Genomic DNA, 21,619 nt, shown 5'->3' with positions numbered 1-21,619 from the left:
GGGACACGGCCGGGGAGGCTGCCAATCCCGGAATTCCGCCCAGAAACCAGGAAGCACCCACACCCCAAAGCCTGCAGTGTCAGCCACAGCCAATCCCAGGGACCCCGTGGCAGGACCAATCCCCAGGCAACGTGGGCGTCCTCGTGGCCAGGGTGAGTGGGACAGTCTAAGGGACAGAGCTTCTGTTTATTCTTCCTGCTAAAAAATACCATATGAGAGTATTTACATACTCACAGCTGATGGGGAATGAGCGGCGGGAAGGAGGTTCAAGAAAATGCCAAGAACAACTCTTATGGTCTAAGCGCGTGTACAGAAGTAACTGCTGTAAGACATAAGGTGATAAGAGTGCAGGAGGAGGCCAGACCAGCTAGGGTGATCCCGAGAGGCCTCCTAGAAGAGAAGGCAGGGCACCCGGGTCTTGAAGAAGACGTAGGGTTTGGAGGAAGGGCATTGAGGTAAAGGAAAGCAAAGGCCCAGAGGCAAGAAAGTCTAGGGCATCTAAGTGGGAGAGGAAACAACTCCATGTGCCTGGAATCAGAGGCAGGTGAGGCACGTGACGAGGCATGTGAAGGCGGGAAGCGAGCCTCAGGCCAGTGGGGCAGTGAGCTCCACCACGGCTTCACCCTCGCCTCCCTTCCCCCATCTCACAGGGCTCACAGACGGCCCTTCCTGCCATCCGTCCTGAACACTGCCTGGCTGAAGACCTGGAGCTCACAACAGTACTGAGACCCAAGGCCAACAAGGTCTTGAGCCAGAGAAGAGCAAACGGACTCTTCCTCCTGCCCAGGAAACCCTCCCAGCCGTCTCTGCTTACCCAAACCCTGGCCTTGGCCAGTTTCACATCCTCGTGCGAGGCAAGCCCCAGACACCAGGGCTCCAAGGGCCAAGGCATGGAGAGAATCCAGCAGCCCTCAGCCCTGCAATCTGAGCTGCTAGATTCCTCAATGAGATAATTTGGGGACCATGAGTCACCCAACCAAATCCCCAAGGGCCCCAACTTAAAAACTTAGAATGACATTTTCCATATGGTGCCGGATGTCCAACTGTGCCTCTTCATGCCAACAGTCTCTCCATGCCATACACATTCTTCTCTTCCAGGGCCCTAAGAATCCAGACTTTCTGCCCCAGACCTGCTACAGATGAGCCCAGTGGGAAGCTCCCAGCAGATGGCTAAGCTGTGCCCACCCAGGCCTCCGTTTTGCCTACAAGTCCCTTCTGGACTCTTCCTTCTCATGGCCTGTGTCCAGGACTCTCGCACTAGCCAGGGGCCCAAGGACAAGTAGGAAATAAAACTGCTTGAACTTGGAGTGTGTGCACATGTCTGCGGGTGTCTTCAGCTGTTCCACGTGTCACTGTCACAGGACTTCCAAATAACAGTAGCATTTATTTTAGATGACATCTGCTGATGAATCCCAAACATGACATTAAATCACACCTCTCTGCTCCACTGGCATAGAATGAAGCATGAAGGCTGTGCTGGGTATCAGCTCACGGGATGGGCGAGGGAAGGAAAACAAACCCATTCTTTGGGATCAGACGTGACCCTGGATTTCCTGCAGGCAGCCAAAGGGCCCCGGCCCAGAGAAACTGGTGACGGGCCTCACAGTGTGAGGTGAGGAAGGAGGAGAGAAGGCGGACAGAGGCTGCAAAGGACAGGAGGGGCGGTGTGAGTGAAGACGGCTCCCGGGAAAGCTGCTCTCAAGAAGGTCAGGGCGGAGGGCCGCTAGGGGGCCAGGCAGCAGAGCTGAGAGGCTTGGAGGAGTGGGGTGGCCCTGGGCCACCGAAGGCCTCCTCTGTGGCTCGGGTAGTGCAGGGGACTCCTCGGGTCGGTCACCCTACTATCTGCCGGCCAGTGTTGCAGACCGTGGGCCTGCCTGGATCTGCCGGTATGCAGGGCGCGGGGAGAGGGTGAACCGTCCACCTCAGGGCTCCAGGTGCTCCTGGAAGTGAGGGTGCAGCTCCCCAGCTTGGCTGGTAAAGGAACAGCCCGCGAGGTCATGGATGCAAACACTGCCCCATCCTCACCCCCAGGGTGGGAGGTGAGCCAGAAAGGGGCTTTAACTGGCCCAGTAAAGTGTAAACATTTGTTTTAGATGCTCCCACTGCAGAGAACTCAGGCCTCCCCTGTTGGTTAATTATAATCTGCTTAGAGAGAGCGAGCAGCATGAGGAGGAAGGGCAGGATTAAGGAGGCCCAGCAGCCTGGAGCAGGGCACTCAGACCAGAGAGGCCCAGCTCGAAATCCCTTACCTGCTGCTGGTTCCACTTGAGGTCGGGGATGAGGACAAAGCCGTCAGAGGGATCTGGATTCTCAAAAACAATCCGGTCAGCTTCAGCCTTCCTGTCGAGAATATTGTACACCCACTGGAAGGAAGGGGAGAGAGAGGGTTCACAGACCAGTCATTTTCCCTGAGAGACACCCCACAGTGGGCCAGGTAGGCTCTCAGGCCTCCCCAGGAAGGACAGCCAAGTCTGAAAGGGCCACTAAGCTCAGGGGACCGACACTCGGGCTGTCCTGTTCCGGGGAGCTACCCTTGGGGGTCCGGAAGGGACTTCCCCTCTCCCACTACAGCCATCCCCACAGGGCTCACGGCAACTCAGACAGGGCCAGCTCTTCAGGCGCTTCCCGGCCGGCACTGTGCACGTGCTCTGCTCTGGCCTCACAGGCCTGGTCTGCAGCCGCCCCCTTCCACTGCCCACGGGACTCGGGAAAAGCGTCCCATGCGCGGGCCCCGTCCCACTTTATTCAGGACCACGGGCAGAGAGTCAGGCTGGGAGTTCCTTCTGCAGAGGAAGTCCGCTACACACCAGGGTGGGGAAAGGCTCAGGTTCTAGAAGTTAGTGTGCTGGGTTTCTCAGCCTGCTGGGATTCTTGTGAGGGCTGGGGTTAGCACCTCTGCCCCACCTGGGGACCCAGCTGACATGCACCCTTCATGACAAAGCAGAACAAACAGCCACGTGGAGAGGCGTTACACAGGCCTTTCCTGTCAACCCCAGGCTGCCAGCTCTCTCACGCCCTTTGATTAGCTGCTGTCAACAGTCTTCAGAGGACCCTTCCTTGGGCGCTGTGTGAATCCCAAGGGCATCACTTTACCATTAAGGTCCTGGGGGCCCCTCTGAAGAAGCCAGCCGCAGGGAGGCTAAGACAGGAAGGCCCCTGTTCTCACGGGGATCCGACCCCCCAGCCTGGCTCTTCTCCACTTCCCCAGAGGTCTGAGAGCCCTTTGCCAACACGACTTCCTTCCAGGCCAGTGAACTCTGTGCCTGAAATCCGAGAGCGAACCCTGCTGGAGAGCCACAGAGAGGGCAGGAGCTGGGCTCACACGGCTGCCCCTTCCGCCCCGCAGTCACGAAGGGCCTCAAGCTGCCCAAGGGGTGGATGGGAGGCCAGGGCGCTGACACGGCCAGGCCAGCGGAGGGCTCCTCTGCCCACCACCAGGAACGCTGGCGCAGCAGTGTCAGTGAGGGCCAGGGCTACACACATCCTCCCCCGTGCCCCACCGAGTCCACATCCTCTGCTGTCGGCCAGCAGGGCCGAGGCCAAGTGCAACTGTCTGAGATGCAGAGGGAGGAGGCAGAGAAAACCTGCCTGGGACGATCTGGACCTCCCAGACCCCCTGGTAGGACCCACAGCCCAGTCACAGTATGGTCAAGAAGAGCCTGGCAGTGCCGCTTGTTGGGTGGAGTCTGGGGGCTGCCCAGCAGTGGCTTCCTCGCACAGCACTGGGGCCGGAGCGGTGCACAGCCCAGCAGGTGGAGAACGTCCTGGGGGGGACATTCCCATCAGAGTGTCCTCTCTGACTGGAACTCTCTCTAAGAATGCGCTACTGGAGAAAAAACGCCAGCCGGATCCTGACCTGAAACCTCCCAAAAATAAATGGGAGGGAGGGGATGGTGGCCCTGCGTGGAGAGCCCTGGTGTGGCCCAGCCTCCCTGGGGCCCTGCTTTTGCCCACAGATAAGCAGCTCTGCCTCCGCCTGGAAAGCAACATGTCGTCTGGGAGAGAATGAACGGGCTCTGGAGCCCAACAAGACCGGGTTCATCTCTCACTTCCACCACTAACTAGCTGCACGCGGGCAAAGTGACTTCATCTGGAACTTCCCTGGTGGCGCAGTGGTTAAGAATCCGCCTGCCAATGCAGGGGACGCGGGTTCAAGCCCTGGTCCAGGAAGATGCCACATGCCTCGGAGCATCTAAGCCCGTGCGCCACAACTACTGAGCCTGCGCTCTAGAGCCTGCGAGCCACAACTACTGAGCCTGCGCTCTAGAGCCTGCGAGCCACAACTACTGAGCCTGCACGCCTAGAGCCCGTGCTCCGCAACGAGAAGCCACCGCGGTAAGAAGCCCACGCACCGCAACGAAGGCCCCCGCTCCCCACAGCTAGAGAAAAGCCCGCATACAGCAACGAAGACCCAACGCGGCCCAAAATAAATAAATACATAAAGAACTAGCATCTTTAAAAAAACAAAAAAAGTGATTCCATCTCTCTAAGCCTTGGTTTTCTCCCTCCTCAAGAGGAGCTAATAACACCCCCAAGTGAGGGTTGTGGTGCGAACTGTAAGTGAGAAAATGTGTGTGAAAGTGCCCAGCACAGAGCCCTGCCCAGGGAGGCAACTGAGAGCAGGGAAGGTGCTGGGAAGGCTCCAAGGGGAGGTCAGGCTGGGCTTGCCCGAGGCTACAAGACTGACTGTGGGAAGGCAAAAAAGAAAGCGGATGAGAGCAAAGGAGGTGCGCTGAGGGGACCACGTGCGGGGCTGGAAGGGCACATGAGGGCTGGGAAGGTGTGCTGTGATGAACGCATCTCACGGGACCACCTGCGCAGCAAGCCCGTGAGGTGGGCACTGTCGGGGTCCCCATATTGCAGGGAAGGAAGAGGCAGGTGCAAGGAAGTTCACCCAAGTTCACACATTCCGACCCAGAGTCCGGCCCCAGAGCTCAGGCTGCAGGCCACATAGGTAAGGCCTCTGGGAGAGCCGGGAGGGGCCTGAACACACAGGATGTCTCAGCCCAGATGAGGGAGGGAGGAGTGGCAACAAAGTCCACATGAATCACAGGGGTGACGTAACGGAGAGTGGCACGCTGGGAAAGCAAGCCCGGGAGCCTCGGCCCCGCAGACGACATGGGGGTGGCTGGCGGCTTCTGGACGCACCTGGCACGATTTCTTCCCTGTCGGTGACACTGGCAACTGACCCAGGAGCCCCTCTCCCCGAGCAACCTCTTCACTATCCTCCTGCTCTTTTTTGCTGGCCCCTCTCCTCCAGCCGCCCCTCCCCTGCCTGCATCTCAGCCCCACACTCTCCCGTCCTGCCTGGAACGGCCACCTGTGTGGGCAACGGCGGCCACCGCTCTGGCGCCTTTTCTGTGCTGGAAAGGGCAGCAGGCACATGATATGTGGCACACGGCTCTCAACTTCCACTGGGACCCCAGGAGGGAGGTGCCGTCGGTCACATTTTCCAGACAAGGAAACTGGGACTCAGAAATGAAGGATGAGATCGCGAGGCTCTGGGGCAGCAGGACTAGAGTCCAAACCCTGGGCCGACGCAGAAGCCCTGATCCGATGACTCACAAATCAGTCTCCAAGGCTCCAGATCCAGACACCCCACCGCATTTTTTTTACTGGGAAATTACAAGCACCTCAAATTTGAGCAGCCAAATAGGGTAGCTGGCTTAGAGCACAGACGCTGGGGCCAGACCGCCTGGCTTTGAAGCCAGTCTCCAAAGGCCTGCTGTGAAGATACGATGCCTGTAAAGGGCTTAGGACAGTCGCTGTTCTGTCACCTCATGAGTTCCAAGAAGTGCCAAACTAACTCACCGTCCTCCACGTAAACCACTCTGCTGCCCATGCCCCCGTGCTGGCTAACAATCCGACTCTGTACCATTCGTCTCCCAAGCTACTCCTGGACTCACCCCAGGCCCTTCCCTCACTGCTCCAAATCACCCACGTCTACGCCTTAATCGCAAGGGAAGCTCCCCGCTGCCTCTGCCTCGGTTCAGTCTTCCTCCTTCTTCTACTCTCACAACTTCCAAATGATTCTTTAAATCTGATCACGTTACCCACATGCTTCAAACCTTTAACAGGACGCTCATCGCTTTGGCAATCATCCACAAATCTGACGATTATTAGAACAAGAAGATTTTTTAAATGCAGATTTCCCCGCTCTACTCCCAGCTCCATTCTGACTCAGTAGATATGGAGGAGGGCCCTGTGCTCTGTATTTTAAAAAATCTAACCAGGCCATCCTGATGAGCAGCAAGGTGTGGGAACTCCTGGTCTCCTGGACAAAGTGTACAAGCCTCTTTGTGGCCCCCACCTGCCTTCTCCTGCCCGTTCCCGAAATGCATCAAATGGGTCCAGCCCGCTGTGCCCCTATACTTGCTCTGCCCTCTGCCTGGAGTGCCCTGTCTGCCTCTTCCAGCTGGCAAACTTCTCTTTGTCCTTTAAGACCCAACTGGAGGATCCTCTCCCCTGTGAAGCCCCCCACTGTCTGGGCTGATCACTCCCCCTCTGTGTCGATACTGTACCACGTGTGTAGACCACCAAAGTGCTCATCCCATTATACTGCAGTTACCAGGTTGCATGCCTATCTTCCTTACAAGACTGTGGGGACGTTATCAGTGTTTACCTTGGTGACCCTCCAGAGCCTAGCACAGGGCCTGGTACATAGGGGATGCTCAATAAATATAATGACTATTGCCAATTAAGCTGAGTGCTTGTAAACTTGCTAGAAACAGCCGAGAAAGAATGCATGGGAAATTCCCTGGCAGTGCAGTGGTTAGGACTCGGCGCTTTCACTGCTGTGTGCCTGGGTTCGATCCCTGGTTGGGGTACTAAGATCTCACAAGCCATGCGGTGCGGCCAAAAAAAAAAAAAAAAAAAAGAATACATGAATGCTCATGTCAAGCAGAAGTTGGTAGAGCAGAGGGGTTATTATTTCCCAAGAGGATCTGCATGATGGTCTATAAGAAGGTATATATACGACTCATACCAGCTGTATTACGGGCTTCCTCTCTTGAATCCCACATATGTGCAACCAGTGCAGCAGAACACACATTCCAGGACATCCTCCCACAATCTTAGACACAGTCTAGGAAGATGGAGACATATTTCCCTTCTACTTAGAAGACAGAACAAGTGCTGGGACTTCTTTAAAAAAAGGAAAAAATCAAGCCACTGTGAGCTAGAGGAGCCTTGTGCAAATACTGTGCGGGGGACCACGGCTAACAGCTGGGTTGGGTCTTCCCCAGGGGACCCCCTGCAAGCCCTGTCAACCTCCTGTCCTTCCTCCTCCCAGGCACAATCCACCTCCCGAGACCCCACACACAGGACACCCTCCCTCCTCCGGGACAAATGGCTGTGAGCTTCCCATACTAGGACGTCCCACACCACCGTAGCCTGAATCTTGGGTAGAGTACGTAGAGATACTCTAAGGAGAACGCCTCATCCATCACATTATCTCTGAGCATGCACGTGAGACCAATTCCAGGCAGAGGCTCTGGCTGGCGCTGGGCACAGACCCAAGAAGTCGGGTGTCTTAGCGAAATGGCCTCGCACCTGGCCCAGTTGCTGAAGACACTTCGAAGATGCTCCCAACCCACGGCCATCGCCCTGGGAGAAGAGGCCCTGCACCAACCCCCGAGCCTGCCCCCTGCAATGGATGCAGGGGAGCGAGGGAAGGGGGTCTCTACCCTGTGACTCAACTCCTGGAGGCTGGTTTGCTGTGGGTGAAACCAGGGATAAAGAGTCTGGATGAGAAGGCCTAACCAGCACCCATGTTTACCGTTCACAGACCCCCGGCCAGGGCAAGCCATTCTGAGACTGTATCAAGGCTACTGCAGAGTACTTAGAAATTCTTTCCACGAACTGGACTGCTCTGAGATCCCCGAGTGCCTCGGCGGCGTGCCCGAGACCGCTGTCAATTCCTTTATCAATGAAGGTGACTATCCTCTATGAAACAGCGACGGCCTCAGCCCAGCGCTGTCTATGCCATCTGTCCTGCTTATTCTTCTCCACAGCACTCACAGTCTCACGTTTTGTGTGGTTACTTATATCTTCACGCGCTGACACCTGAACAAGGAGGTAAGCTCCATGAAGGCAGGGGTGCCGCTGTACTCTCTGCTGTGTCCCATGGCCTGTGCTGTGGGAGAGCGCTGGCCCCTGGTACCACCTCGACAGATGCTTGAGAAGATACACTGGCCGTGGGGATAGCACTCCGAATCTGACCCGTGGGGCTGGCCCAGGCCGTGGCGGCCAGTACCTGGATGCTGAGGCTCTGGGACTCCAGGTGCGGTAAGGTGATGTTCTTGTAATCGTCGCCTGTCTCCCGGACCAGGCGGAGGTCCCGGTGCAGGTACTTTTGCAGGTGTTTCTCTGTGGCAGGGTAAACCACGGTTGCCTTCACGTCTGCAATGACACAACACAGCCCGGGCCACAGTCAGCCACTCTCTCCACACAGTCCTGCCACACTCTGACCCTGACAGGCACCACGGAAAGGATGGGCCCGGTCTCTCTTTGATTCCCCAGTGAAGGGAGCCAAAGACTAAGAAGTTATGTTCACCCACGACCCACTCCCACGAGGTGCCTCGTGCCATTAAATTCATGACCTGAACCACACTCGGAATCTGGAAAATGTACGGTCTGGAAAATGTACGGTTTTCACTGATGGGTCACTAGGTCCCTCATCACCCTTAACCCTAGCAGTTCCCTCTTATTTTCTAGGCACAGGAATGAAACGTTTCTGTGCTTAAGCCTCCGCGCCTCCACTGCAGGGAGCACGGGTCCGATCCCTGGTCGGGGAACTAAGATCCCACATGCTGCGCAGAGTGGCCAAAAAAAAAAAAGCCAAGCAGCCTCCTTAACGCAGAGCAGTGCAGCACAACAGTGGCTGAAGGCGCGGACTGTGGGGCTGGACCATCAGGGTCCGAGTCCTGGCTCTGCCTGCTCCTCACTTGGGACGCCTGCCCCAGCCCAGGTGTTCCCCCTCCCTGGGCCCCTGCTTCTCCATCTGTCAGCTGAGGGTGATAATAGCTCATATGTCACAGGGTTGGGAGGATTAGCAAGTTAATACCTGTGAACAACAATGTCTAACACATAATAAATACTGGCTATTTTCAACCCAGGGTTACCCAGTCTTGACTTTGGCACCATCAACATTTCCACCTAGATAATTCTTTGCTGTGGGGCTGTCCTGTGCATTGCAGGCTGTTTAGCAGCATTGCAGGTTTCTACCGGGATGCTAGTTAAACCCTCTCTCCACTTGAGACAACCATAAACGCCTCCAGACATTGCCAAGTGCCCCTGGGGGATAAAACTGCCCCCAGTTGAGAACAACTGTTTTCATCACAAGGAGACCTGGTAGTGTCCCTAAAGAGACTCTAGGCTAGGGTCCTAGTAAAACGCCACCCGGTTTTGGTTAAGTCCTTTTTCCTATTTCTCTTAACATCTGCTACATCTGCTTCAACACAGATCTTAAAAGCAGGGAAGGAAAATGTTGTCTTACCATCAGTTGGGATGTTTCTCAAAGGACCCAAGTCCTCCCTGACTCTAGATTCAGATGTGCTCTCCCAGAGAGGTCCCTGAGAGGAGCGGCCCAGCATGGGCATCGGACACTCCAGGAAATGCTCAGACTCGCCTACATACCCAGAACTACCAACCTAGGTCTGAGGACATAGGCGATTTTCATGCTCATTTCACAGGTGGGTAAAAAGAGTTCACAGGGATTGCAGACTCATTAGACACCATGCTGTGGGATGGGGCAGAGACAGGACTGGAACCATGGTCTTCCCGCCCTGAAGCCTGCTCTTTCCACCTCTGCCTGAAGGCCCATATCGTCTTCCAGCAGCTGAGTGCGGGCGTCCAAAGGCGCAATGCCAAGAGCGTGACGCCTGGCAGAACCAGAGGCCCCTGGCCCGTCAGCTCTAGCAAGCAGAGCAGCGCAGCATGGAGACACAGGCTGGCATACGACTCTCCCCTGCCTGGCTGTGCCACCTTGGGTGTTATTTAACCTTTGAGTCTCAGCTTCCTCATCTATTTATGGTGCTCATAAAATCTAATTTACAGAGAGTCGCTGTTATCGTTAGACAAGTCGTGTCAACTGGACCCACATAAGCGCTAAATAAACATCACCCCGCTTCCTAGGAATCCCTGGATCTGACCTGGAATGGGAGGCATAAAAGTCTCCTCGCAATCCTCTGGGCACTTCTCACTCCCACCACCCTCTAACAGCCCAGGGCCACAGGCCAGAGATCAAAGGTCAAGCACACCAAGCTCTCAGGAAACAGGAGGCTGCCTGAAATAGATGGAATGTCAGCACCTTGGCCCTTGCAGTGCAGCCTGCTGGGGAAGGACGAGATGCTGGCACCAATCAGCCTGGGTTCAAATCCTGGCTGTGTAACCTTGGGCACGTGAGAAGCCAGTGAGCAGCAGGTGGGAAGCCTCTAGAAGCTGCCCCCCACCTGCACGCCCATGGAAAAGTGCTCCTGCAATGCTGGCTCTTACTCTCCTTGTGTCGCCTGGGCGGGGCAGGCGGAGAAAGGCGCTCCCTCCAGGTGGGGAGACGGGCCGGGAGGACCTAGAGAAGAGCCCGGCCCCGCTGGCAACGCACACGCAGCCCTGGGCTCCCGGCCTGGGGCCCCCTGGCCGCTCCAGACTGGAAAGCCACGGGGCCGATGGGCATGGCCGCCTGCCAAGGCTGGCCAGAGACCGCCCCCGCCGCAGAGCCCTGGGAACCGGCCCCTCCTGCCCTCCCCCCAGCAGCAGGGAAAAATAAAAAGGCACTTTCTGGGGCTTCCCTGGTGGCGCAGTGGTTGAGAGTCCGCCTGTCGATGCAGGGGACACAGGTTCGTGCCCCGGTCCGGGAAGATCCCACATGCCGCGGAGCGGCTGGGCCCGTGAGCCATGGCCGCTGAGCCTGCGCGTCCGGAGCCTGTGCTCCGCAACGGGAGAGGCCGCAACAGTGAGAGGCCCGCGTACCGCAACAACAACAACAACAACAAAAAAAAAAGTTAAAAAAAAAAAAAAAGAGTCAATATATTTCCCAATGCTGAGTTTCTCACTGGCAGCCAAAAGCAAACTCTGGTGTTTATCCAAATGACCTGCAACTGAGCTTCACGAGGAATCTGGGCAAGAGTCAATGCCCGATAAATGCTCAAACCATCGGGTGAAAATACGTTGGGGAAGAGGACATCCACTCAGGGCCTCAAAAACATCTCCTCAGAGATTACTTATTAATTACAGAGGCAGACACAAAGTGACTGGAGTGGACATCACTCCTCATGGGATGAAGTGACGCCCTGGGCCTCCTGGGCTGTGCCGTGGTGCGCCCGACAAAACGCATAACCTGCATCCAATTGTGAGGCGACATCCTCCTCCCAAACCCAGGGACGCTCTACGGAACAAGTGGCTTCACAGCTCTTCCCAAGCGTCAAAGTTAGGGCTGAGGGACTGCTCCGGATTACAGGACGCTAGGGACTGGACTGGATCCTGGTCGGGGGCAGGACGGGGGTGTGCAGGAACTTCCTGCTTGCAAGATGGTACTGAAACCCTGGCAAGATTTAATAATGGTCCCACATCACATAATGGCTTTGTATAAATGTGCAAGTTCCCAAAATTGATCATTTTACTCTGGTTCCTAGGAGACACACACTGACGTGCTCAGCACTGAGGGGCTACCACGTCTGCAACTTACTTTTCAATAACAGAGCGAATAGTAACAAAATATTATTATATGTGTATGTGGAGAGAGAAAAAGGAAACGTGGCCAAATGTTAACAAGAGGTGAAGGGCTTTTTAAGGGAGTTCTTTGTACTATTCTTACAGCCCTTCTGTAAGGTTGAAAATTTTTTTCGAAATATAAAGTTAAATAAAAAGGTGTTGGTACTCTCTAGACCCTGGGTGCTAACGGCCAGCGGAGGTACCAGGCACTGTCCTAAGCCCTGCATGCATATGTACCCACTCACTCCCCACAGCCAGTGTGAGATGGGTATGACTTTGGTCCCCATGTCACACACGAGGAAGCTGAGGCTCAGCGCTGTGCTCCAGCCTCAGCACCACGTGCCAGCCGCGCAGGTCAGCAGACCTGGCTTCACCCTCCGCCTGGCGCCCTCTCTGCCAACCCCAGTTTAGCAAGTTGACCTAAGGGGCCACCTGCCCAGGATGAGAAGTACCTGGAACCTCCCAGCCCAGAAGCTTCTCCCAGTAGCTAGAGAAGCAACAAGGAACTTCCTGACCCTGTCCTCCTCCCGGCATTCTTAAAAAGATCAACTCCAAAACCAACAGCTCAAGAATGTTCACAACCTATTGAGAGCATCCCTGACACTCCTTACAAGGGCTTCCTATCCGTCATGCTTCTTCAAACTTTGTTTTTATTTTTAGTTTAAGGTGTGTTTGCACATAGGTTAAAAGTCAAACAAAGCTTGTTTTTATATGTTTTCTGCTCCTTTCTGAGCACCATTTTCAACTCTTCCGGCCATTTCCTTGCTTTCGTACTTCCGTAGTTCCAAATTACAAACATTTTTATAACCTGTTCCACCTTGATTTTTCAGTTTTATTATTATTTATTAACCTCCCATTATGGAAGGTAAGGATTTAACTTTTTTACCAACTCTATACCAAAAGAACGCGAGTACGCATGTGCACACACGCTCTCTCTACCCCATCCTCACCACACAACCAGATCACAATTTTGGATAAATCAGTACTCAACATCAATACCATTATGATGATGTAAATGCTGTCTGCTGCTGAAGAGTACACTATGACTATTTTTCCTTTTCAGCACAATTTTTGGTATACAGAGTTAGTATTTACTTTTTTGTTTTCTTCTCTATAAACTTGTCACTAATTCACCCTCACATCCACTTCCCTTTCTATAAAAATCTCCTCTTGATGTTAGAACTCATCAGGCACAAGAGCGACAGTGTGTTCACGGAGCCTGCAGGTGCCCCGTGCAGAGCTGTGGCCTGGGAGCTCCGAGCACTGCCCTCGCCCCCTCTCTTGTGCTGGGTACCTTGTTTCCCGGATCCATCATCTTCCTCTTTCACATGTATGTCCTCATTTTACTGAAGCAGTGCTTCTCAAGCTTTAGTGTGCATCAGAACCACCGGACTCGGGACGCCTGGGGTGCGGTCCAAGAATCTGCATTTCTAACAAGTCCCCAGATACAGCTGCTGCCGCTGGGCCAAGGACCATACAACAAGAACCACGGCCCTGGGCTTCCCTGGTGGCACAGTGGTTAAGAATCTGCCTGCCAATGCAGGGGACACGGGTTTGAGCCCTGGTCTGGGAAGATCCCACAGGCCACGGAGCAACTAAGCCCATGCGCCACAACTACTGAGCCTGCGCTCTAGAGCCCGTGAGCCACAACTACTGAGCCCACGCGCCTCAGCTACCGAAGCTCGCGGGCTCTAAAGCCGGTGCTCTGCAACAAGAGAAGCCTGAGCACCGCAACGAAGAGTAGCCCCCTCTCGCCACAACTAGAGAAAGCCTGCGCGCAGCAACGAAAACCCAACACAGCCAAAAATAATAAAGAAAGAAATTAAAAAAAAAAAAAAAAAAAAAAAAAAAAAAAGAACCACGGCACTAAAGTACAAACTCAAGATGCGTCCAGAGATATGGCACAAAGGAGATACATTTAGAGACTTGGAACATCCGAAAATGTCTTTATTCTACCGTCACACTTAATTAAGCGCTTGGCTAAAAAATTCTAGGATGGATAGCAATGACCCTCCAAGTCTGAAAGCACTGCTCTGACATTCTAGACTGCAACGCTGCTAAGAAGCCTGAGATCATTCTGATCCCCAAACCTTTGTACTGACCTGTTTTTTCCTCGCTGTCCCCCGTGTCCTGATGGTGTTGATGGGTCTCGGAGTGGGTTTTTCATCCATTGAGCTGGGTAAGTGTCAGGCCCCTTCAATCTTGAAAATCATGTTCTTCAGTCCTGGGACTCATTTCTTTGATTATTTTCTTCCCCATTTTCTCTGCCCTTTCCTTCTGGAACACTACTTGCATATTTGACTTCTTTGATTCATCTTGTAGTTCTTTTTCTCTCCCGTTTTCCAGCTGTATGTCTTTCTGCTCTACTTTTCAGGAATTTTTCATCTTCTCTTCTGTTTTCATTTCTGTTGCATTTTTAAAAATATTTATTTATTTACTTATTTGCCTGCAATGAGGTCTTAGTTGCGGCACACGGGATCTTTAGTTGTGACATGCGGGATCTAGTTCCCTGACCAGGGATCAAACCCGGGCCCCCTGCATTAGGAGCATGGAGTCTTACCCGCTGGACCACCAGGGAAGTCCCATTTCTGCTGTATTTTTAATTTCTAAGAGCTTTAAAAAAAACTTCCTTATTGACAGTGTCTTGTTCTTTTGCTTTCTATATACCATAATTTCTCTGAGATTAACGACAGTCTTTGAAAATTCCTTCTCCCTGCGTAGTTTCTGTCTCCTCCAAGTTTCTTTCTTTTCCTTCCTTCCTTTTCCTTGTCCTTTCTTTTTTAACTGAGGCATTACTCAAAAGTCTGCCACCTGGTTTGTCCACTCACTCATATGTTAAGAGTAGAGCACTGAGTCGCTGGCGGGAAGCCTGTGGACACACGGGCGCTCACCTGGAGCCTCATTTTAGGACCATCAGGCTATCCCTTTGCTTGACGGAGCCCTCAAGAACTTAAGTCTTTTCTCTCGGGCTGGTCAGATTCCCCGTATGATTCTTCCAGTTTCCGATGTGGAGGTAGGAACCTGGCAGGCAGCATTCTGAGCGATTAGGAAAAGAAGCAGGTGGGTGGCGAGAAGGTGGCCAGGGGTCATCTCAACACTAAATGTGCTGACTTCCACTTAACCTTCTACATTTTGGTACCATCACCCCACTCTCACTGGCACCTAGAATCTCTAGACCCATCTCTGGAAGGAGCGGTTACCAGTCCTGTGAAGCGGGAAAGAGGATTTTGGCAGCCGTGGCTCAGATTCCCCTCGGCTGGCTCAGGTTTCCCCTCTCAGACCTGCCACGTCAGTTCCTCCTCCCTTCGCTTCCTTGGCTTGTCTCCTCTCCCTCTAGTCTTTATGGGTCAATTTTCTTTAAAGGTTAAGTCCTTTCATGCCATTTTTTGTGAGGGTTTTAAAGGAAACAGGTGGGCACTTGAACTGCCCCCTTTTAACTGGAAGCCCATGTCCCTGTCCTTCTGTCTCCCTTCTAATGCTTTATTTTTCTTCTTAGCCGTCTACTGACTCTTGACCTATTTGTTATTTATGGTTCCTCTCCTCCAGCTGGACATCAGCTCCTTGAGAGCAAAGACTCTGTTTTGTACACTGGGTGTACCGTGCCTGAAACAGCACCTGACACGTGTTGGGCCCTCACAATACAGTCTACAGGACAGAATATATACCACTTTACTGATAAAAGAGTGTGTGCGTGTACAACTGCATACACATAAGCACACACAGAAAAAATTCCGAAATTCAGGACATATTCCAAGATGGGACGTTATCTCTGGGCAGTGGAGATGTATGTAACTGTAATATTTACAATTACTTTTTTTGGGGTATTCATTACATTTTCTAAAACAAATATGGATCACTTCATAACAAATATATTAAAAACAGAAAAATAAGCCACCCCTTAAAACCGAAGCCCAGGGAGGTTAGCAACTTACCAAGGTCATACCACTAGTTAAGTGGTGGAGCTGAGACTGAACCTAAGAAGTCTGACTCCTCTGTGCATTAGTGCTTTCCCTGCACTAAGAGGGCTATCCTCTTCCAGGCCTTCTCCTAAGAAAACTGTGCTGCAGCCGCTTTCTCCAAAAAGCAGCCCTATTAGACAATAGGAGACACACGATTAGTTCCAGCCCCTCCTGGAGACAAGTAAACAGCTGTCAGCAAAACCAAAGAGCTCAGTGAGGTGCCAGAGCAATTGGAGCTGCAGACTGGGAGGTCCGGGAGGACGTCAGAGGAAGAGCCCAACAATGTGATGCTCAGTGCTCGCTGCAATGCCCCCTGGGAGGGCAGGGAAGCAGAAGCTCGCTCCCCTCAGCGCAGGGGGCCTGTCTGAGGAGCGGCCCCAGGGGGTCCGCTGAAGCCAGATGCTGGGCTGGAACAGGCTCTGGAGGGGAGCGCAGAGGGATGAAGACGAGCACGCGGACAACTGGGAACGATGGCTGCTTCAACTTCCCTGGGTGGTACCAACCGCCCGGCCGCCCACCCACTGTGACAGTGACGGACGGTGGGGAAGGAGGCCTGGGGCAGGGTGGTCGCCGCCCTTGTGGGGCTCAGGGCAGCAGCTGTTTCTCTACAGGGATGCTGTGGCGGCAGGAGCGGTCACACCAACACGCCCCAGATGACAGCAGCCCCGTCCACACCCGCTCCCTCTCTCCGCAGCCTGAGGAGCAGGCTGGTGTGCCCATGGCTAGCACACAGCTCCGTCCTGCCTGTCAAGACCCTTAATTAGGGTCTCCTGAACACCCTTCTCCAACAAATAAAACCAACCCTGTCCCCCACCCAGACACGAAAGCCCAGCTGCTTTCAGAGGCAGGGCCACAGACAGGAGAGAGCAGCTGCCCTTCTTGTTCTCTGCCAAAGCTAGCTTAGCCAAATCCCCAGGAAAACGCTGTCGCACATGAAACATGAAAACACAAACCACAGACAGTCTGCTCTGCTTCCCACACACATGTTCACACAAGCCTGCTTTCCAGCGCTGCTGATGACTTCTCCCCGATGAGGTCATCGCTACAGCCCAGCCTGTGGCTTCTGCTCTCCCTCCATTATCGTGAGCTGGTTTCAACTGACCTGACCCAGATGTGCAGGCTCAGGGGAGCAGGGGAGAAGCAAGAGCAAAGCGTGAGCGGGCTGGGAGGCCCACCCCAGCCTCCGTCCACAGGAGCCAAGCAGATCCCCGGGTGATGGGCTGCCAGACCCAGGCTGGCAGGGCACCCCATCAGAGCACTCCTAGAGAAGGTTGGCAAGGGGAGAGGCTGGTGGGGGGTCTCCCGGGACTTGCGTTTTCTTTCCTCCTCTTGGGGACCTCCCCCGGCCAGACAACACCCTCCCCAGCCCTGGGGTCACAGAGACCAGAGAGCAGGCCAGAGGCTGGAAGAGGAGGCCCGGGGCGGGGCGTCCATTGTCCCACGCTGCAGGACGCTGAAAGTTCTCAAGTGAGGCCTGAAAAGACCTCCAGATCAAGGATAAACAGGGCTGAAGGGTGTGGTCAGGATCCTACTGGAAACAAGCTTCAACCGCCCCACAGCAAACCTCCAAACAGCTAATTACCTGTCTCAAGGAAAGCACAGAGATGCCACTGGAGACAGAGGAGAGGCAGATGCTGATTTTAGCAAGACCCTGGCTCCGGCAGGCTCCATAGCGCCCCTTCTCCTTGGTCCTCCGAGGCCCGGGAGGGTCAGGAGAGGGTCTGACAGGACCTGACCTGACGGCCCAGCCGCAAATTCAGTGACTCTGAATGCAGCCCCAGGGCTTACATCCTTTAGGGATGGGAACTGCTGCGGCAGGACGGCTGCAGGGCGCACAGCACTCCACGGAGTTGCATCTGAACAGAAGGATGAGAGCAGATATCTAACGAGATAATGGAGCTGCCATCTACAGTCCTGGCGAGACCCTAACCCCACAAGCGGGAAGAAACTGTTCCGGGACCCAGCGGACCAGACTCTAAGACCTGTTAGACTGAACACTCAGGAGTCCCAGAAGATGGCCTCAATCTCAACTTCCGGTCTAAAGGCATCTCCTTACTTCACTCTGAAAGGAGCAGAGGTGCCAAGTCTCAGGGCGTCCTGCGTGTGCTGGCGCGAGGCGAGAAGGTGGAGGGCACAGGACACCCCGCCTCCCGGGGAGCCACGACGACCGGAATTCTAGGCCTTCGCTCACGGAGAAGCACGGATCAGAACCAGGCCGCCCAGGCTGAAGCGGAACCAGCTAACGCGCCGCCCACTGGTCCTGAGTAAGCTGACTTTCTGCTGACTCGAGCCTTAAGACTGCCAGCGTCTTGGTGCCTTGCCCCATCGGAGAGAGTGAGAACGAGCGTGGTGGCCACATTTCAGGATCTCAGGATCTAGCCACTTCTAAATAGACTCTGAACGCAACAGCTTTTCCCAGCCTCGTGGAAGCCACAAGTCTAAACAGAGAACTGAACAGAGGCCTCTGCTCCCAGCTGGTGAAGGAGGAAATGGGGGCACAGAGGAGGCCGCACCCGAGGGCTCTCGGAGTGCAGCTGGCAGGGGAGGGGCAAGTGAGGCCCGTCAGACAGCTGAGAGGAATGTAGAACCCAGATTCTGGGACAAGAATTTTACTCTGGTGGTGGGGGGACCTTTCCATGTTGAAGTTTCTGTTTGTTGTTACTCCACTGTCCCTCGAAGCCCCAGAGAGGGCCCTGGCTTGCTGGTGTCAGAAGCTCTGAAGCACCCAGGGAGAAAGGTAGACAGAAATCTGCCATCTTTAGGTGGCCTCTGCTGATGAAGAGAGACTCCTGTGGGCTGGCTCACCTTTCCCCTGCCCCATTAAAGATGCCCCATGTCAAAGCCCAGCTAGCTGAGTCCACTCTGCAGCTCTGTCCACACCGCTGTCCTCACCGGGAACAACCTTCTGCCTTCACGTCTCCAGGTGTGGGAGGAGCTAGCTGTGCACGGCCCACCCCACCAACCCCCAGCATCACCCCTCCATGGCCACACACTCTTGACCAGTATCTCCCAGGGACGTCTGTGCAGCTAAGTGTACATCTCCAGAGTCTGGGGTCTGCGTATTTGGGGGTACACAGTACTTGCTGATGACCCATACAATGAGGGTCATTCAGGCTGTGAAGTAAGGACACAGCCAGAGGCCCCAGTCCAGGCTAATCTTTTGGTCTGCTTCTTTGTTTGGTTTGTTTGGGGATGAGGTTAACGTCCTAAAACATCTCTAACAGAGCATCACATGATTATATTCTCAAATATTTCAGAAGTCTAACCCCTAATCCTTTTCATTGACATAAACAACAATAATAGTTCGGTGCTCATTATTCCTGTCTTTTCTTGAATGAATTTACATATACATGAACACATGTACATAGAGGTCTATTTTTTAAGCACAAGAGGGATGAGTCTCTAAGGGTTATCTGTGACCTCAGAGATCTCCCATGACAGTCCATACAGACCTCCTCCCTCCTTTGTAACAATCGCGTTGTAGCCTAGGCTGCTTACGCACCATGCCTATTAACCCTTCACACACACAGGGTCACTTAGGTTGGTTTTGGTTTTATTTTTCATTTTTCCTATCACAAATGATGCTGCAGTGGACATTCTGGCCCCTCTTTGTGACGTGCATGAGTGACTGTCTAAGTCAGACACCTAGAAGTAGAAACGCTAGGTCAGAGGGACACAGGTTTCAATATCTTATGGATCTGGCCATGTCTGACACCCCACCCACTGTGCATGAGCACCTAGGACTCGCTCGGTGCAAGGGAGTTTGGGAGAAACGAGGTGTCTGTCTCAGCTCACCAACACTGGCTCCATCTGGGCATGGTCTCAATGGGGTAACTTCTCTATGGCCTAAGCTCCCTACACCTACAGAGCCCCACCCAGCATATTGAGACATATGTGGAAGGTCCCCTTCTCCTATTTAATAGTGACTCTCAGGCCATTTCAAAAACCCACACAATGGCACCACAGGAACCAGAAGAGGATGTGGGCTCTAAACAAGCAGGGACAGAGGACAGGAAGGGAAACGACGCTGGAGACTGGGACCAACTAAAGGCCCCCTCTAGAGAAGAGCTGTACCAACTGGCTCCGCCCATTGCCTACCTTCATCCTAGGGGCAGGCACTTAATGCAGATGAAAACAGAGGAATGTGCTCCAAAGAAGTATAACCCTTGGGCTGGAGCAGGGGTAGGAAAACTCTTCTTAGTTTTCTTTTCTTTTTTTTTTTTTAAATAACTCTTGAAAAATGTAAAAACCATTCTTATCTCATGGGCCATACAAAAGGAAGCAGGCCCGATTTGGCCCATGAGCTATGGCGGACAAGAGAGCATGCAGGCTCCAGGGCACACACTGCTCAAACCGCACACTCAGGCAAGCCCAGACGGCCGACAAACCCCACTCCCCGCCTGCACAGCACTGGGCAGCTACCCACCCAACAGGGGCCTATTGTGGAAACAGACCTACGTATCAGCTCACTAGACTATCAGCCTGGTTCTTCATTTTTAAATACAAATGAAGCAGGAATTCCCTGGCGGTCCAGTGGTTAGGACTCTGTGCTTTTGCTGCGGAGGGCCCAGGTTCGATTCCTGGTCGGGGAACTAAGATCCCACAAGCCACATGGTATGGCCAAAACAAATTTTTTTAATAAAATAAATACAAATGAACTAACATTCACCAGACACTGAGGGAAAAACAGCTGAGGGAAAAAAGAATGACCAAAATAAACAACCAGAACCAGATCCCAGAGGAAATGGGATCATTTAAGGGTCAGGAGATAATTTTTAAAACAATTCTAATTAGTGTGTCAGAGAAAGTCAACCCAATTTTGGCCTCTGTGAAGCAAGAGCAGCACGCTATGAAAATGAAATAATCAGAGGGACCAGAAGAAAGAAAATTAAAGTGGTGGCTCCCAAATGAAAACCTTCTCTAGGAGGTCTGGAGGACAACGTCAAGACCATCTACCAGTCTACAGAAAGAAAAGACAGATGGGAAAAGGAAGACAATAGGAACAGCACATGGGACTGAAACCATGTACCTCAGATTGGGACTTGAACCCACGTGGCCGGGACTCAAACCCAGCCAAAACCCACGGTCTTCCAACTGAGATCACACACCTGGTTTCAGGACTTAAGGAAGCTCAGGTTCTTGATGTCTCATCACAGAAGGAATTCAGTGAGAGACAAAGTGATAGGTAAGAAGTGGAATTATTTAGAGAGAAACACACTCCACAGACAGAGTGTGGGCCATCTCAGAAGGTGAGAAAGGCACCAGGGTATGGGGCTGTCAGTTTTTATAGGGGGTGGGTGATTTCATAGGCTAATGAGTGGGAGGGGTATTCCAGCTATTTCGGGAATGGGTGAGGATTTCCAGGAACTGGGCCACTGCCCAGTTTTTGATCCTTATGGATCCTTGGAACTGTCATGGCGCCTGTGGGTGTGTCATTTAGCTTGCTGATGTGTTACAGTGAGTGTATACTGAGGCTCAAGGTCTAGTGGAAGTTGACTTGTCTGCCATCTTGGACCCATTTGGTTCTAATCAGTTTATGTCATGTCCTTGGGCTATATCATTCTTTCAAAGGCTGTGCCCTGGCCCCTTCCCTCCTGTTTCAGGACCAATCTAGGAAGTCTAACAACTAATAGGATTTCCAGTAAGAGGAAATAAAGGAAACAGAGAGAAGGAAATTATCAAAGAAATAATAGAAAAAATATTCAGAGTGAAAGGCTAACATAAGACTTTAAATTGAAAGGGTCCAAAAGTAGCCAGCAGGGTGAATGAAAAAAAAAAAAAAATCCAACCTAGACACAGCATTACAAAACCCCACTACACTAAAGATAGAAGACATCTTATATGCTTCCAGAGAAGGAATCTAACAGAGCAAACAAATGACAACAAAAAGCGAAGTTAGCTACAGAGAAATGAGAATTAAACTGGCATTGGATATCTTATTAGCAACAATG

General features: G+C 53.1%; 1 protein-coding gene and 1 non-coding gene across 2 annotated transcripts in view; one reads left to right on the top strand and one right to left on the bottom strand.

Moving 5' to 3' along the window:
* The window catches only part of DCPS (decapping enzyme, scavenger), a 32,983-nt gene that overhangs the window by 2,439 nt on the left and 8,925 nt on the right, over positions 1–21,619 (bottom strand). The window contains exons 3-4 of the mRNA XM_007463623.1: positions 8,255–8,400; positions 2,250–2,363 (exon numbers count right to left, since the gene is read on the bottom strand). Coding sequence (XP_007463685.1) covers positions 2,250–2,363; positions 8,255–8,400 — 260 coding nt within the window. The remainder of the gene's footprint in view (positions 1–2,249; positions 2,364–8,254; positions 8,401–21,619) is intronic.
* TRNAK-UUU (transfer RNA lysine (anticodon UUU)) lies at positions 20,188–20,260 on the top strand. The gene has a single exon. It is a non-coding gene; the product is annotated as a tRNA-Lys (tRNA).

The sequence above is a fragment of the Lipotes vexillifer genome, unplaced genomic scaffold (genome assembly GCF_000442215.2).
Source record: "Lipotes vexillifer unplaced genomic scaffold, Lipotes_vexillifer_v1.1 scaffold442, whole genome shotgun sequence".
In the NCBI taxonomy this organism is placed as follows: domain Eukaryota; kingdom Metazoa; phylum Chordata; class Mammalia; order Artiodactyla; family Lipotidae; genus Lipotes; species Lipotes vexillifer.
The sequence above is the reverse complement of the archived record's forward strand: the minus strand, read 5'-3'. Positions and strand labels throughout refer to the sequence as shown.